The sequence below is a fragment of the Lingula anatina genome, chromosome 9 (genome assembly GCF_051362555.1).
Source record: "Lingula anatina isolate TDL-2025a chromosome 9, LinAna3.0, whole genome shotgun sequence".
NCBI classification, from domain to species: domain Eukaryota; kingdom Metazoa; phylum Brachiopoda; class Lingulata; order Lingulida; family Lingulidae; genus Lingula; species Lingula anatina.
The window spans coordinates 19696498-19711076 of record NC_141775.1 but is presented as its reverse complement, the minus strand read 5'-3'; the positions used below and the strand labels follow the sequence as shown (position 1 = coordinate 19711076).

The window sequence follows — 14579 nt, the reverse complement described above, 5'->3', positions numbered from 1 at the left end:
GCCTACGGTTCGAATTTCGTATTTTCACATTTTTCCTCCATTTTCTCAAAGAAAATTGGCTCACAGTTTTGCACTAGTGTTAATCCTCGTCGCCAGTGTTGATGCCTTCGAAATAAATCGCATCACGAATAAAATCACTCAACGAATTGTATCAGTTTGATAAGCTTGTGCTTTTTTCATCTGGCCCAGATCTGGCAAGTGTCTGGCAAAATCTGGCCCAGATATTGCCAGACGTTGCCAGATCTGGGCCAGATCTGGGCCAGATTACTGAGGCTGTCTGGGATGAGTTCCTATTCAAATTCAGTGGTATCTATTGGCATATCTGGGTAAGTTTTGGAGATATAAGGGATGAAAAATTAGCAAAGTTCAGTTCATGGAAATAGTAGGCCAAAGGTTAATGTCAAGGTCACAGTAAGATTGCCAGTTTCACAGTAGGACACACACTGTCACGGCGTAAAATCAAAGCATTTGTTTTGTAAAAACTATCAAAATTTAACCGAAAATAATATTATCAGCAGAAGTAAATATCTAATACTTCCAATCAGATGGTATATTAATTGGGTATTTAAGCTTCATATCCATGTAATATTTCATTTGGGAATGTTTGATTTGACCCAGTTTAGGTGGCATTTTTCCTGGACAACATCATAACTTTCATTAAAGTTCCCAAACTAGAAAAATTGTGTGGCTAAATTTTTATTCAAATCTATCTTCTTAAACAAATGCTTCAGCTGTTTTAGTGGGAAAATGGTGTCAAATTCATGCATCCGTCAAGACAAGCCCAGCTGAATATTTATTACATTTTCATCTATTTCCACTTTGGCGACTACTTGTTTTAAACATGGTCGTCAATTCTTTTTTTTATAATGATATATGATACTTTCTGTTTAGGTTTCCTTCACAATTTAGTTTTAGTTCCAATTTAATGTACTGTGTTATGACTGATATTTGTACAAAAACAGTACCTAAGGATTTGGTCCAAATTTTCAGTGGTAAATGAGCAAAGTAAAATTGGCTTGTATATACCATATGTTATCTGTGTGACATGTGAGATTGATGAGGTAAGTGGACTGCTTACTTCATTTTCATTGGCATAGAAGTATTTTTAATGAATATATCTTTCTTAAAAATTCTTTATTCAACATATACAACATATTGAAACATGTTGATCAATTATATAAAAGTTATAATAGTAGAAAAATGATAATTAAAATTAACATGATTATAGTAATATATCTACCTTCAAAACCAAGGCATCATGTTTTTATAATCTATTCCATATATTGTATCATCAATGATTTAAATGCACCATGTTTGTTTTATGTTAAAGAATGACTATAGACATTTGGCAAATTAAAAATATTTCAACAAATGTACCAGTACCAGTATATTTAATTTGCATTGATTATCAAGTACAACCAGCTTTTTAAAAACAAATGTACTTTGTTTGTCACAGTGAATACTAGTTCTACTATATGAAATGAAATGAAAATAAAAATGTCAAAAACATATTGAAGCTTTGTGATCAAGTCTGATAAGGTATATAATTTCAAAATGAAGTGTCATTTTCAACATTACTCACAATATTATTTTGCCTAGTTCTTTTACAACATTTTGCTCATAAATCTTTGAGAGGGCATGCTTAATACATACAAGACTACAAAATGCCCGTTTCCCTTTTCTTTCTTTTATCTGTCCTTCTGTTTGAATATTATAAGCCAACAATTAAGTGGTAAACCATCGGCTACTGGTTTGCAGCAATAATCAACTATTATTGAAAAATTATAGTGACCATAAAGTATATATATGTATACATTACATATGAATATGTATACAGTATGTACCTTTAGTGTCCTTAGTCCTGTCCAAATACTCAGTAAATATATATTTTATATCTCTATCAACAGAAATACGGAAACAAATACATAAACAACAATATCTGAAAGGTTGATTGATATCACCATGATCACTTTCAAATTATGTAGCACCCATTTTCTCTGTTACTTGCATGAAACTCTTCGTTTTTACCTGCAATGGAAAAAAATCACCACTACAACATAAATTATTGGGGACCATGGTTAAAGATAAACATTTTCACTTGTCAAGACATACTACAGTAGACCACCACTCATCCATATATTTATGGTACGTAAGGTACCGTTACAACAAAGTTTACAATGAATTACATAATGATGCTTTCCAGGAAACCATGATGGTTCCCAATTCTTTTCTACTGCAGATTTGCATGGTGAAATTAAATTACTTTGATATGTACCTGTATAACAATTAAAAGAGTGTCACTGAAGATTAAGCATGTGCCCAGTATACTTATCAAATGAATCTTGGCAGGTGTTCGTGCTGTTAAACTGCCTTCGTATCATTATTCAGACTTGCCAAAATTAAGTATGTATATTGACAGAACTGATGTGAATGAGTTGGGGTAGGTCACACAGTGCAGAATAAACAATACCCCTATTAACAAAACTACTAGTATATACATGATACACTGTATGTACCATAACTTGCAACTTAGATATTTACCGTATGTATACATGTGGTCTTGATCTTGATGTTGGAGGGGAAAGTGTACACTTTTGACAAAAAATGTATTCAGTATAATTTCTGACTTTTGTTGAAAATCTATACCTACCTCATGATTATCCTCAAATATAGTTTACCCCCAGTTTTGATGCAATTTGAAACTGGCCGCACAATTCACTCCAACTGTCTTTTACCGTCGTGATAAAATGGCGGGATTTCCAATGAAATAGGTCAGGCGAAGTCTCGCGTCTAATTTAAGCTATATTTTTTTCCATACAATCGTTGCCTCAATAAACTGAAAACCTTATTTGTGATCACACTGAACTTAAGACATGTATCATTTGTTCACATGATATTCATGAATCAAACCAGTTCGGGGTCATGTCGATACTCCCCTGCACCAATACCCCCCCCCCACACACACACACATACACCAATAATCCCCTCACACTGATGGATCCCCGCATCGATACATCCCCAGTAAAACTGCCGATGTAGGCGCACCGCTACTCCCCCATATCATTGCTTCCCCTATCAAAAATGCGGGAGAATATTGGACCCCATTCCCAGAGATTAGATCGATCCAATTCCCTGTGGGTTCACGCTAAATAGCTGTCAGCCGAGTGGGCACGAAAGTTAATTACCCCCCTACAGCTTGCAGTAGGCGGGACGGACATTTAAGCCTGATTATTTGACAGTAATCTAGTGAGACTCCCCACGGGGGTTGATCGATGTAAAATCTATGGGAATGCGCCCTTGGTGGGGGGGGGGGGGGTATTGGTGTGGGGGAATATTGGTGCAGGGACATATAGGGATGTAACCACCAGTTTAAGGTAGGTAGAAATGATGGACCATAGAACCTAATGTGAATATTAATTTTAATTTGAAACTTTTTAGAGTGAACGAGGGCATTTATTTGCTTGAAGGAGGGCAAAAATGAACATTAAAAGTTATTAGATTGTGCTTCATGGGAGTAAATTTGCGCTACCAACTTCCCAGATTTTTCACAGAGACTGACAATTGAAAATAAAAACCATGATACACTGACCATCATTTTTCAATTAAGCGAATTTTGTATTTGTAAATGAATTTTTCGCATTATAGTCCATCCCTAGGCATATGCATTTTTGGTTTTGTTAAAAATTGTGTCCTGTATTCAGGCTGTGGTGGTAAGAATTCTTGACAGCAAATTGGTAAAACATGCTCTCTTTTGGACAGAAGAACAAATGCTTATTCACTTTCTAAAATATACAAGTTCAAGCCACAGTAAATATTTTTCAATAGAAATTTACATGTACCTGCAACGTACATGTACTCATTTTCAGTAAGTCGCCATTCCCAGGCTAATTTGTTATGCAGACGTAACAAAAGGACAATCATGACGTGCTAAAATTTTAAAGTACACCACTTTTCAACAGTATGTGTCCTACTGATGGAGATATATCAAATATTATGCGATGGATAACTTGTTCAGTTCATGGTGAAAAGTTTGTTAAAGGTCAATTTCAATGTCACATTTAGACTGCCAGTAAATGACTTACTATTCAAGTTCAAGAGTAATTATGGGCGTATCTCTTCTAGTCTTGGAGTTATATCACATTTTATTTTCACCACTGAATATTGCGACCTTGCATTTTTTGATAAAGTGTAACTTGTAAACTGTATGGAAACAAACAAAAAAGGAAAATTAATTTCAATGTTGCGCTTGACAAGCTCTGAAAAAACAGAGGTCTCTAACATTTATGGATACAGGATTAGTTGTCAGTTTCAGTATCTAAAGGCTGCCTCTCCCATGAAAATGCACCGATTGACCCCAAACTCAAGAACATGAAAGATGACCTAAGTGGAACACCTGCCCATAAATATTAAAGCTTGTGTCTGTGTAGTTTTTTCCAAAAATTGGCACAAATAAAATTTTCATTTGTAAAAAATTATCATTTTTAGAAAAGTTTGGCATGTTTGACTTTGAAATTAAGGTAAAAGGTCAAATCCAAGGGCCTATTTGAAATCTCTACATATGACTTTCAGTCAGCCATTTATATAATTTTTTCCCATAATTCCTTTGGTTTTGGAGATATTTAGCATTTAATATTGCAAGGACAAGGGTGTATTGTAACGATGGCCACACCTAGACCGGAGGACTTACAAAGCCTAAATTGTGTATCTCTAGTGGCACAATTATGCAGAACAAGTAATACTGATGTAAGTAAAATTTGTAACATGCAAAAGGCTTCAGGCCCATAAGAGTTCAAGTAAAAACTTTGAAAACACCAGAATAAAAAATGAAAAAGTCACAAATATTGCATTAATTCCTTACGCACCTTACACTGATCATGATGCAATATCTTTGTTTTTAAAGACAAAAGATGTGACAGTTAGAGGGCGAGGGTTTTGGAAACACAATAATACTTTACTAGGAGACGAAAGATATATTAACGAAATGAAAAATGTAATTAATGAAGCAAAAAACAGATACAATTACTTAGAGGACCGTGGTTTAGCATTTGATATGATAACAATGGAAATACGGCAGTTTTCAATAAAATTTTCAAAGCAAAAATCTAAACAACATAGAGAAAATGAAAGAGACATTTGGAAAAAAATCAACGTGCTACAGGCCGAGATAGACAATCAATTTAATAAAGAAAAAGCTAAAGAATTAGAAAAACTTAAGACTGAACATGATTTAATCTTAGAAGCTAAAACTGAAGGTGCAATAATGCGTAGTAAAGTGAGATGGTACGAAAAGGGCGAACGCAATACAAATTACTTTATCAACTTGGAAAAACGGAATCGAGTCAGAAATACAATTACAAAACTGGAAATTAGTGATACACTAACAGTAACTAATGATAAAGATATTCTACAAGAACAGGAAAAGTTTTATGAAAATTTGTACACCTCACAGAACACTACCATTAACGAGAGAATCTCAAACAAATTTTTCAATGTACAAAACATACCCCAAATTCCAAACGACCTAAAAATCTCATGTGAAGGAAAGCTAACCATCAACGAGTGCAAAAACGCACTCAAAGAACTTACAAAAAAGAAGAATAAAACCCCGGGTGTTGATGGGCTCTCCGCAGAATTTTACATGAAATTCTGGGAAGAATTAGGAGAAGAAATTGCAGACTGTTTAAATTTTGCTTTTGAAACTGGTCAGTTAAATATTAGCCAACGACAGGGCATAATAACACTAATTCCCAAAAAAGACAAGGATAGACACCGTTTGGAAAACTGGCGACCTATTTCTTTGCTAAGCGTAAGCTACAAAATAGCCGCAAAAGCACTTGCAAAACGAATGGAAACGACTTTACCAACCATTATCAACAAAAACCAAACCGGGTACGTTAAAAAAAGATATATCGGTGAAAATATAAGACTCATCTGGGATCTTATGTACTCAACAAAAAGGCAAAATAAAGAAGGGATGGCGATTTTCTTAGATTTTAAAAAAGCGTTCGATTGCATTGAATGGGAATTTATAAAAAAATGCCTAAAAATATTTAACTTTGGCCCTGACTTCATTCAGTGGTTTGACATTATGTACGCCAATGCTTCCAGTTGTATTACAAACAACGGATATTCCTCGCGATTCTTTTCAATTACAAGAGGTGTAAGACAAGGGTGCCCACTGTCCGGCCCTCTATTCGTGCTGGCCGTAGAAATACTAGCCTGCGCAATACGCGCAGATCCATCCATACGGGGAATCACTATTGATCGTCATGAACACAAATTATGCCAATATGCCGACGATACAACGCTATTTCTAAATGATGTTAGGTCCGCTAAAAACGCATTGAAATTAATATCTGAATTCAAACAAATTTCTGGTTTAGAACTAAACTTGAGCAAGTCCGAAGCCCTGTGGCTTGGAAGCAATAGATTCAACAACGAAAAGCCCCTCGGGTTGCTATGGCCAGATAGACCAATAAAAGCTCTCGGAATTCATTTCTCTTATGATTACGAAAGCTGTAGGTTTCTAGACTTCGATAGTAAAGTTGATCAAATTGAAAAGCTGCTTAACCTTTGGTCCAGCAGAGACCTCACATGGATTGGAAAGATACAAATACTGAAAACATTGGGTCTGGCTAAACTGGTTTATGCTAATACAGTTCTTGAGACCCCAAATGATATTATTTTGAGGATAGATGCTTTATTCAAAAAATTTCTATGGAATGACAAAAAAACAAAATTAAAGCAGAATACATTAATAGCCCCAAAGAGTAAAGGTGGTTTAAATTTGACACATGTGCCATCGCACGTGCGGTCTCTGAAGGCCTCAATGGTTAAGCGCATAATGTTAGCTGACAACGATGATCCGTGGGTTATAAACATACTGAAATATTTAAGAAGTGTGGGAGGAAAACTCATTTTCAGTTGTAATTATGAACTTAAGAATATTAACATTTCGGACATGCCACCTTATTACGTAGCCATGCTAGATGCATGGAGTGATTTAATACAAACAGACCCTAATAATGCCTCCGATATAAAGAAACAGATAATATGGAATAATAGATTCATACTTGTAAATAAAAAGTCAATATATCTAAGGCATTGGTCAAAAGCCGGAGTAAATTATATTCAAGATATCATAAATATTAATGGTGAATTTATATCATTAGAAGAAATAATAAATCAACACAACTTCGCCATTAAGCTGCTGAATTTTCTAGAATACGAAAAAGTAAAAAAATCAATTCCGATATCATGGTTACGTAAACTTCGGGAAAATGCAGAAACAGTTGACAACACAGACTCAGATGAGATAGTATGGACTCTTGCCTCTACAAAAACCATTTACGATAAGCTAATAGAAAGAAATGTAATAAATCTACCCACAGCAAGTTTGCATCTTATCAAATCAGGCATAAGTGAAAATGATTGGCAGAGAGTTTTCTTAATACCATTTGAGTCTGTCAAAGAAACTCAACTACAAGTAATGCAATACAGAATAATTCACAATGTGCTGTACACAAATTCTACACTGTTCAAAATGAAAATAGTTACTAGCCCAGGATGTACTAACTGCCATATGAAAGAAACAATAATACATCGTTTTGTGGAATGTGTACGCGCAAGAAATTTTTGGATTGCATTTGAAAACTGGTGGAACATTCCGAATAATACCATACACTTCAGAAAAAATGAAAAAACTATAATGCACGGGTGTCTGTCAAGCGACCAGCGCGTAAAAGCTTTAAATTTCTGTATTATTGTGGCTAAACAATTCATAAACAAAAATTCAGAAAATCCATCAGTCTATGATTTTGAACTGTTTCTGCATTTTCTTAGCCAGAAGAAAAAAATAGAAAAATACATTGCTATAAAGACAGGAAAAGAAGATAGGTTTAATACAAAATGGAAACGCATTCCTACCATAACGTGTTAAAATTTTCACCTCTAGTACGCTATAGTTGCCGCTATGTAGTTCACAACAAGCATGTATACGTGTAGTATGTATGGATGGATGAGTGAGTGAAAGTATGTCTATATATTTATGTTCTTTTTTATTTATCAGTATTTAATTACCGTAATTACCATCAGTATTATATGCATTTAATCTTTGATTACCTGTCTAAACATTTCATTAAATATGTTATAGTTGCCGATACGTAGCTCACGCGTAGTATGCATGGATGGATGAGTGAGTGAGAGTATTTCTATATATTTACGCTCTTTTTATTTATCTATTAGTATTTAACTACCGTAATTATCATCAGCATTGTTTTACATGCATTCAATCTTTGATTATCTGTTTAAATATTTCATTATATATGTATATTTTCTTTTTTTTTTCTTTGAGTGAATAAACGCATAAAAAAAAAAAAAAAAAAAATTGCATTAATTCAATAAAAATGATAATCCAATAAAGCTGGTTTCCAATTTGAGCTGTATATCAATCCTAAGAATTATTTTTGTAAGGTAAAACTTAATAACAGTTTTCTTTTTCTAACATTTGTGGTGACAGTACACAAAGTATTTTTTGTTGATTTTGATACAATATTACATAATAATTAAAAGCATAATCAACACCAAATTTTGATTATCTACTATACATTTGGAGGTTTGGTTAATAGTCGTCTACATGCCCGTGGGAGTTACAAACCCCATGCTAAAAATGCCAAGATATGAAAAATGAAGATTTCATAAAGAACTGCGTTGCTTCCAGAAAAGAATGCAATCAGACTGGTTTTCCCAATCATGCTACGTTTCAGTCGGATGAATCTTTTCAGTAAGTTTGAAAATAATATGAATCATAGTTTTCCTTAATGGTCATTATGAGAGCAGTGCCCAAAATAGGGTTTCTTCAATTTTGATGCAATATTGCATAATGATAAACAACATAATGACCATCAACTTTGAATAATAAAATGCATTTGTTATGAATATTCAGAAAGTGTGAGTCTTCAGAAAGCACGGTCTTCAAGCTGATGGAAGTTCAAAGTCACATCCTGACAATGTCAACATGTGAAAAATGAAATTTCGCAAACAATTGTATAACTTCCAGACTGAAGCTGCATTTTGGTCCTATGTTTCTGTCCTGTAAGTATGAGAACAGTAAGTGACATGGTTTAACTTCAATGGTCACTGTCCTTAACTGCAGCAGCAAAGGCAGACAGCAACATATCTGTGTCTGTACATAAAAAAGGATGTTTTTTTATTATTTTTAGAGTGTTAGAATAGTTTTATGTTCTTAACATCTTATTTACCTCCAGCATCACTTGGTAATCTCATGGAGGGTTCAGTAACACCATGCTCCTATTGAATAAAAGAAAACCAGTAATCAGATAGATAGACTACCCATTTACTTACAAACAAAATACATTTCACAAAGATACATTTTTAAATATTAAAATATCCAATATAAAAGAAACCCAGTGATCAAATACTTTGAGCATTCATTTATTTAAAATCAAATATATTTCTGTCACAAAAATACATTTAATATTCATGTTGAAGTTATGACTGAGCCACGCTTCCATTATATATTTACATGACTTACCTTCTCACTCGAGTCTGGCATAAACCACAGTCTGTACACTGAATCCTCAGGTAGCCCACATGCTGTGAGATCAGACTCCTTCGGATCTATTGCCATCAGCTCCTCTCTGACTTTTGGCTTTCTCGGGTCTCTGACACACCATTCTAGTCGCAAATTTGGGCAGACGGTCTGCTTAACATGCTGAATTTGCATCAAAACATGGTTCTTCCACTTAGCATATGCCCCTCGGATTGTTTTGTCAAACTTTGTTGCTGGGGGATATAAGGGAATTAGTTCAATGCAAGAGGTTTTTGTTGACTTTCTCAAAGCACAACGCGCTCCTCTGCGTGGATCGATTGCATATACAGCATAATCATAGTACAGCTCATTTTTAATGAGGAAAAAGTCACCTCTTCTTCTTAAACCTTTTCTTCCTGTAGAAGTGTCATTTTGGACTAACTTCACTGTGAGACGGTTGAAAAGCACATGTGGCATAAAGTTCTCTTTCCCTTGTATGAATAGTGTTCCTTCACTGCCAACCCCAGATTCTGGATTCTTGCATACCTGAAGTAAGCTGGGCACATAGAACTGTCGAGAAGTAGGCTTTTCTGTTGTACCTGGCTTGACATCCTGTTGCAAAAGAATGTTGAATTGTACCATAACACCGATTACAATGGACTTCAACTCACTATCATCTCCCCATAGCTCATCCAGAAGTCTTTCATCTAAGATGCCCCTCTTTAATGCAGACCAATAAGGAGTCCCTTTGGCTTTGACATGGTGTTTATCAACTGCTATAATAGACCTGAATGCATCTATCAGCCATGTTGGATTCAAAATGACAGTGTCAGAGAGATCATCAGTCTGAAAGTGCATAAGATCTCCAATGTCATGATGGAACTGGAGGAATGACTTCAGCTCAATGGCATCCTGCATTCCAACTTTAAGAGCTAAATTTTGCAGCTCCTCATACCTTATCCACCTTTTTCCTCGTTTCTCGGGTGCTCGTCGCAGCTGAAGATCTTCTTCTAATCTAATCCATCTTATTGGATTCTTCTCTCCCCAAGATTTTTGGCTTTCAGCAATTTTCATAATATATCGACGGAGATCAGATATTTCTTGATCTTCATCTTGACATGTGTTGTCAATTGCAAAGAAACGAGGATCAACATGCACACCACTTCTCTTCTGTTGTATATGCTGCCGCAATTTATCAAAGTATGCATTTATTTCTTCTTCATGCTGTAAGAGAATGGGAGAAACAGTTTATCAACACACTGCAAGCAAGCTTCAATCACATATTTTATCAGTCAATTGTCATAACTATTTTTTAAGAACAAACAGTTTAATTTAATTAATAAATTTATTATTATTATTATTTTTGTTTGTTTCAGTACTAATGCCTACCTTTTCTTTGGGAACATTTTCCAGGTATTTGTCTTTATGTGTGCAAGCAATGATTATTCGGGGGGAAGATACCCCATCTTCACTCATGTTTTGCTGTTGCGCATAAGTATGGATTGCATCTATCCAGTAATAAGTAAAGTCTGGAAATATATCAGACACATTTCAAAATGTACTTTACTGTCACTTTTTGCTGTTTGATCTGTTTGAGTATAGAAAGCTGTCTCACTAAAATGATGAAATATGAGTATTCTATGGATAATATATATATATATATATATATATATATATATATATATATATACCAGTAATATTTACTAGTAATAGTGCTTTGTTCCCAAGCAAGCCCTGAAAATGCTACGTGAAAACAACAATTATATAAATAGATAAACAAGACCAAATTTTACTGAGACATATATTAATTTTGAGCAAACCAGATTCAATTTAAGAATTTTAACTACAATCACCATTTCATATCTGCTAGCTGGTATACAGCAACACAATTGGTACTAAAATGATTTGATGAAACACTTGTACAACTGAATATTAATTATATACTCACTAACTGAAGCACAATTGTGAGCTGGCGGATTCCTTACCAAGAATAGTTCCTGAGAAGTGTTCAGCACCATGCCATTGGTCGTCAAGCCTGTCTGTTAAAGCAAGGCTCATATCAATGGCAAGAATGTAAATAGCTCTGGAAGAAAGGAAAGTGTGGTGGGTGTTGTAATACACACTTTGCCCTCCAAAATCCCAGACTGCTAGACGAGCTGGTGGATTTTCAATGTCGTATGAGCTTTCTGTCAAATGTGTTAAGACATCAGGCGGGAGCTCCATACTCTCCTCTGTTTTTAAATGGGACAAAGCCTCCTTGGAACTAATAGGGCTGGGCTGATGTTCTAAAAATATAAATATACACAGTTTACATATTTCAGTATTAAAAATGAATACACACAAATCTAATCAATTACTTGTAAGAACTACAGTATAAAAGCTAGAGGGGTTTACACGGTGATGGCTTGATCATTTCAACAGAGACATAGACTGGGTTCCCATACCTAGATCTATCTAACAGGATTGGTCCATCTCCAAGGGGTTTCTCACTATATATTGCTTTAAGCTTAAGCAGCTTAGATGTCTCGAATGCCTACTAAAGCTGCTCAGGGATAGTTAATTACCACTGTCAGCTTCAGTAGGTGTGACAGACTTCTAAGTCATTTTAGCTAATTACAATTTAGCAAGAATCCCGTAAGAGATAGATCAATCCAAAGTTAGTATGATAGGGTCTGGGAATGGTCCTATAATTTTGAAATAAATGACAATTTCTAATGTAGCATTTTGGTGCTTCTACTGTATAGAAAAGAACTGTTAGGGTGTCTGCTTTTCAATTGTGTTGTTACCATTAAATATGAATGTTCTAATTTTAGAATTTGTTACTTAAAAAATACAGTATCTGCTAAATTCATTAATTCCAAGTTTGAAATGATGAAGCCATTACCTTATGCCATAACATACTATGCTAATGTGGGTGAGACGCATTGAGAATAAAAAAAAATTGCCATATTTATAGTAGACAAGGATATTTTAACAAAATTTGTAGTACAGATAGATACCCAGTAGAAAACTGCATGGTAATATGTCTTGTCTTATTGTTATACTACTTTTGATTCAGGGGAAATAGACTACCTGCCTTACTGTGCATAATGTTCTGTCATTACATATTGATAGCAGTTTATTATGGGTTAAGATAATTGCAACAAATTTCTAAGATGTGAAAAACCCTACTGTACCCCTTTCCTTGTCCTGTGATGCCGAAATTTGTCCACCTGTTGATAAAGTGTTCTCATCTTCAAGTTTTGGAGCAACTTGCCATAAAAAGAGAGAAACAATGCAAATTAAATACACGTTTAGATCTTTTCTACTTGTGCAGTGTGCATCTTTATGCATTATCCACCAAAAACCTATAAAATTAAGATCTCATATAACTATGCAACTTGTAATCTTTATGCTCCGTCATAATACTCATGTGCCACTAGTGGGCTTGATTTGGTCTTAAAGTGCAAATTAAGATCACAAATAGTCTTACATGATCTTAAAACATGAGTAAGGCCATTTCTGGTCTGACAGCCAATTAAGTTGTCTCCCCTTACACATTCTCCTATTGTGAGCAGAGGTGTCCTCTATTGTGAGGGGAGGTGTGCCCCGTATTTTAATGGTTTTCTTTTCTTCATATTTGTATAATGTTTGATATACCTGCTATAATTTTCTCTTGAATAACATCAGACTGCATTTCTGGAGACTTCGATGTGGCTTTTCAAGAAAAAAAGTAAAGGACTAATGTATCTGTGTGGTACAACATATATATAACAAGATAAGATGATGTGGGTAAATGAAATATTCAGTATTTTTTCTTACAATCAGTATGCATTTTGATCCATCACTGCCATTTGTACTTAAAGTGGGTTGTGGTGTAATAGTTAAATAACAAAATGTAATAATAAATAAATAAATATATAAAATGCAGGGTATGAAATTCGTATAAATTTGAAGCCGGACAGCAGGGCTGGCAACTTGAAAAGTAGCCAGCCCTGACCAAAAGTAGCCAGTCCTGAATTTTTTTTGAAAATTACCTGATTAAACCAATTGCAGGCAAGAACGATATTGAAACAAGGACTCTTAGTCTCAATGTGAATTTATTCAAGTAGATTCTTCCCTGACAGCATCTGAAACGTTATGCTCTGAACCCAAATCAGAAAATTCTGATTCACTGTGACTGTCATAATCAGTCTAGTTGCATGAACCGCTTGTTACAAATGTTCCATGGGCATACTTATGAAATCTTTCTGGTTGTTGACTAGAAACCAATGGTGCAAATACACTTCGATAGGTCTTGCAAAAAAGTTTGACCTTTTAACTATCAGTCTTATCACATGAAGTTTAACTAAGTCTTTAAAAAAATACTGAGCTGGAGGTGGGGGGGGGGGGGGGCAGTGTTATATTTTTTTATTAAAATATTCAAAATTTATATTTGAATAAATTTTATTTAAAATTGAAGAATATTCATTGTACAATAGTTTACTTATATAAATATCACTAATTTTAAAGTTTTTAAATTGTTATTTATAATAACAATTTGGTTTCTTTAGGGGTAACATGTGTTTGATTTTTTAAATATACAGATTGAATTAAATAAAATCAGTCTTTAAAAGATCCCCCCTTCTTATTTATATAAATTCTCATATTTTTATTACTAATTTTCTTCCTTGCATCAATACCACACTGGTATGTAATAGCATTGCTAATTTATCAAATTCCAGCACTAAATTTTGAACTGTAAATAACACAGGTGGTGCTAGAGTCATTAAATTAAACATCTGACAAAATTTCAGGTTATGCAAATAAACAACAGTTCAACAAGATCTTCAGTCCCAAAGTTTGACTCTCCAAATTAAAATAGTTGTAAGGAGATAGCGTGCAACACATTTGATTGACAGGCAGTATGTTGCCTTGACAACAAACTAGATACATCCAGTCCAATCTGGCTTTTGTACCCAGTACTTGTGTAGTTTCTATTTTAGGAACGGTCTTTGTTACTAGAGCACGTTGATTTTTAAACAAATAAATATTCAGTAGTCAGCCTGTT

At 34.4% G+C, this 14579-nt stretch overlaps 1 protein-coding gene and 1 long non-coding RNA gene across 2 annotated transcripts in view; one reads left to right on the top strand and one right to left on the bottom strand.

Moving 5' to 3' along the window:
• The window catches only part of LOC147760101 (uncharacterized), a 215946-nt gene that overhangs the window by 20866 nt on the left and 180501 nt on the right, over positions 1–14579 (top strand). The gene's annotated exons all lie outside the window — the stretch shown is intronic.
• The window catches only part of LOC112041646 (uncharacterized), a 52866-nt gene that overhangs the window by 22767 nt on the left and 15520 nt on the right, over positions 1–14579 (bottom strand). The window contains exons 5-10 of the mRNA XM_086995336.1: positions 13190–13246; positions 12727–12801; positions 11536–11835; positions 10940–11079; positions 9554–10774; positions 9261–9309 (exon numbers count right to left, since the gene is read on the bottom strand). Of these exons, the coding sequence (XP_086851462.1) occupies positions 9261–9309; positions 9554–10774; positions 10940–11079; positions 11536–11835; positions 12727–12801; positions 13190–13246 (1842 nt within the window). The remainder of the gene's footprint in view (positions 1–9260; positions 9310–9553; positions 10775–10939; positions 11080–11535; positions 11836–12726; positions 12802–13189; positions 13247–14579) is intronic.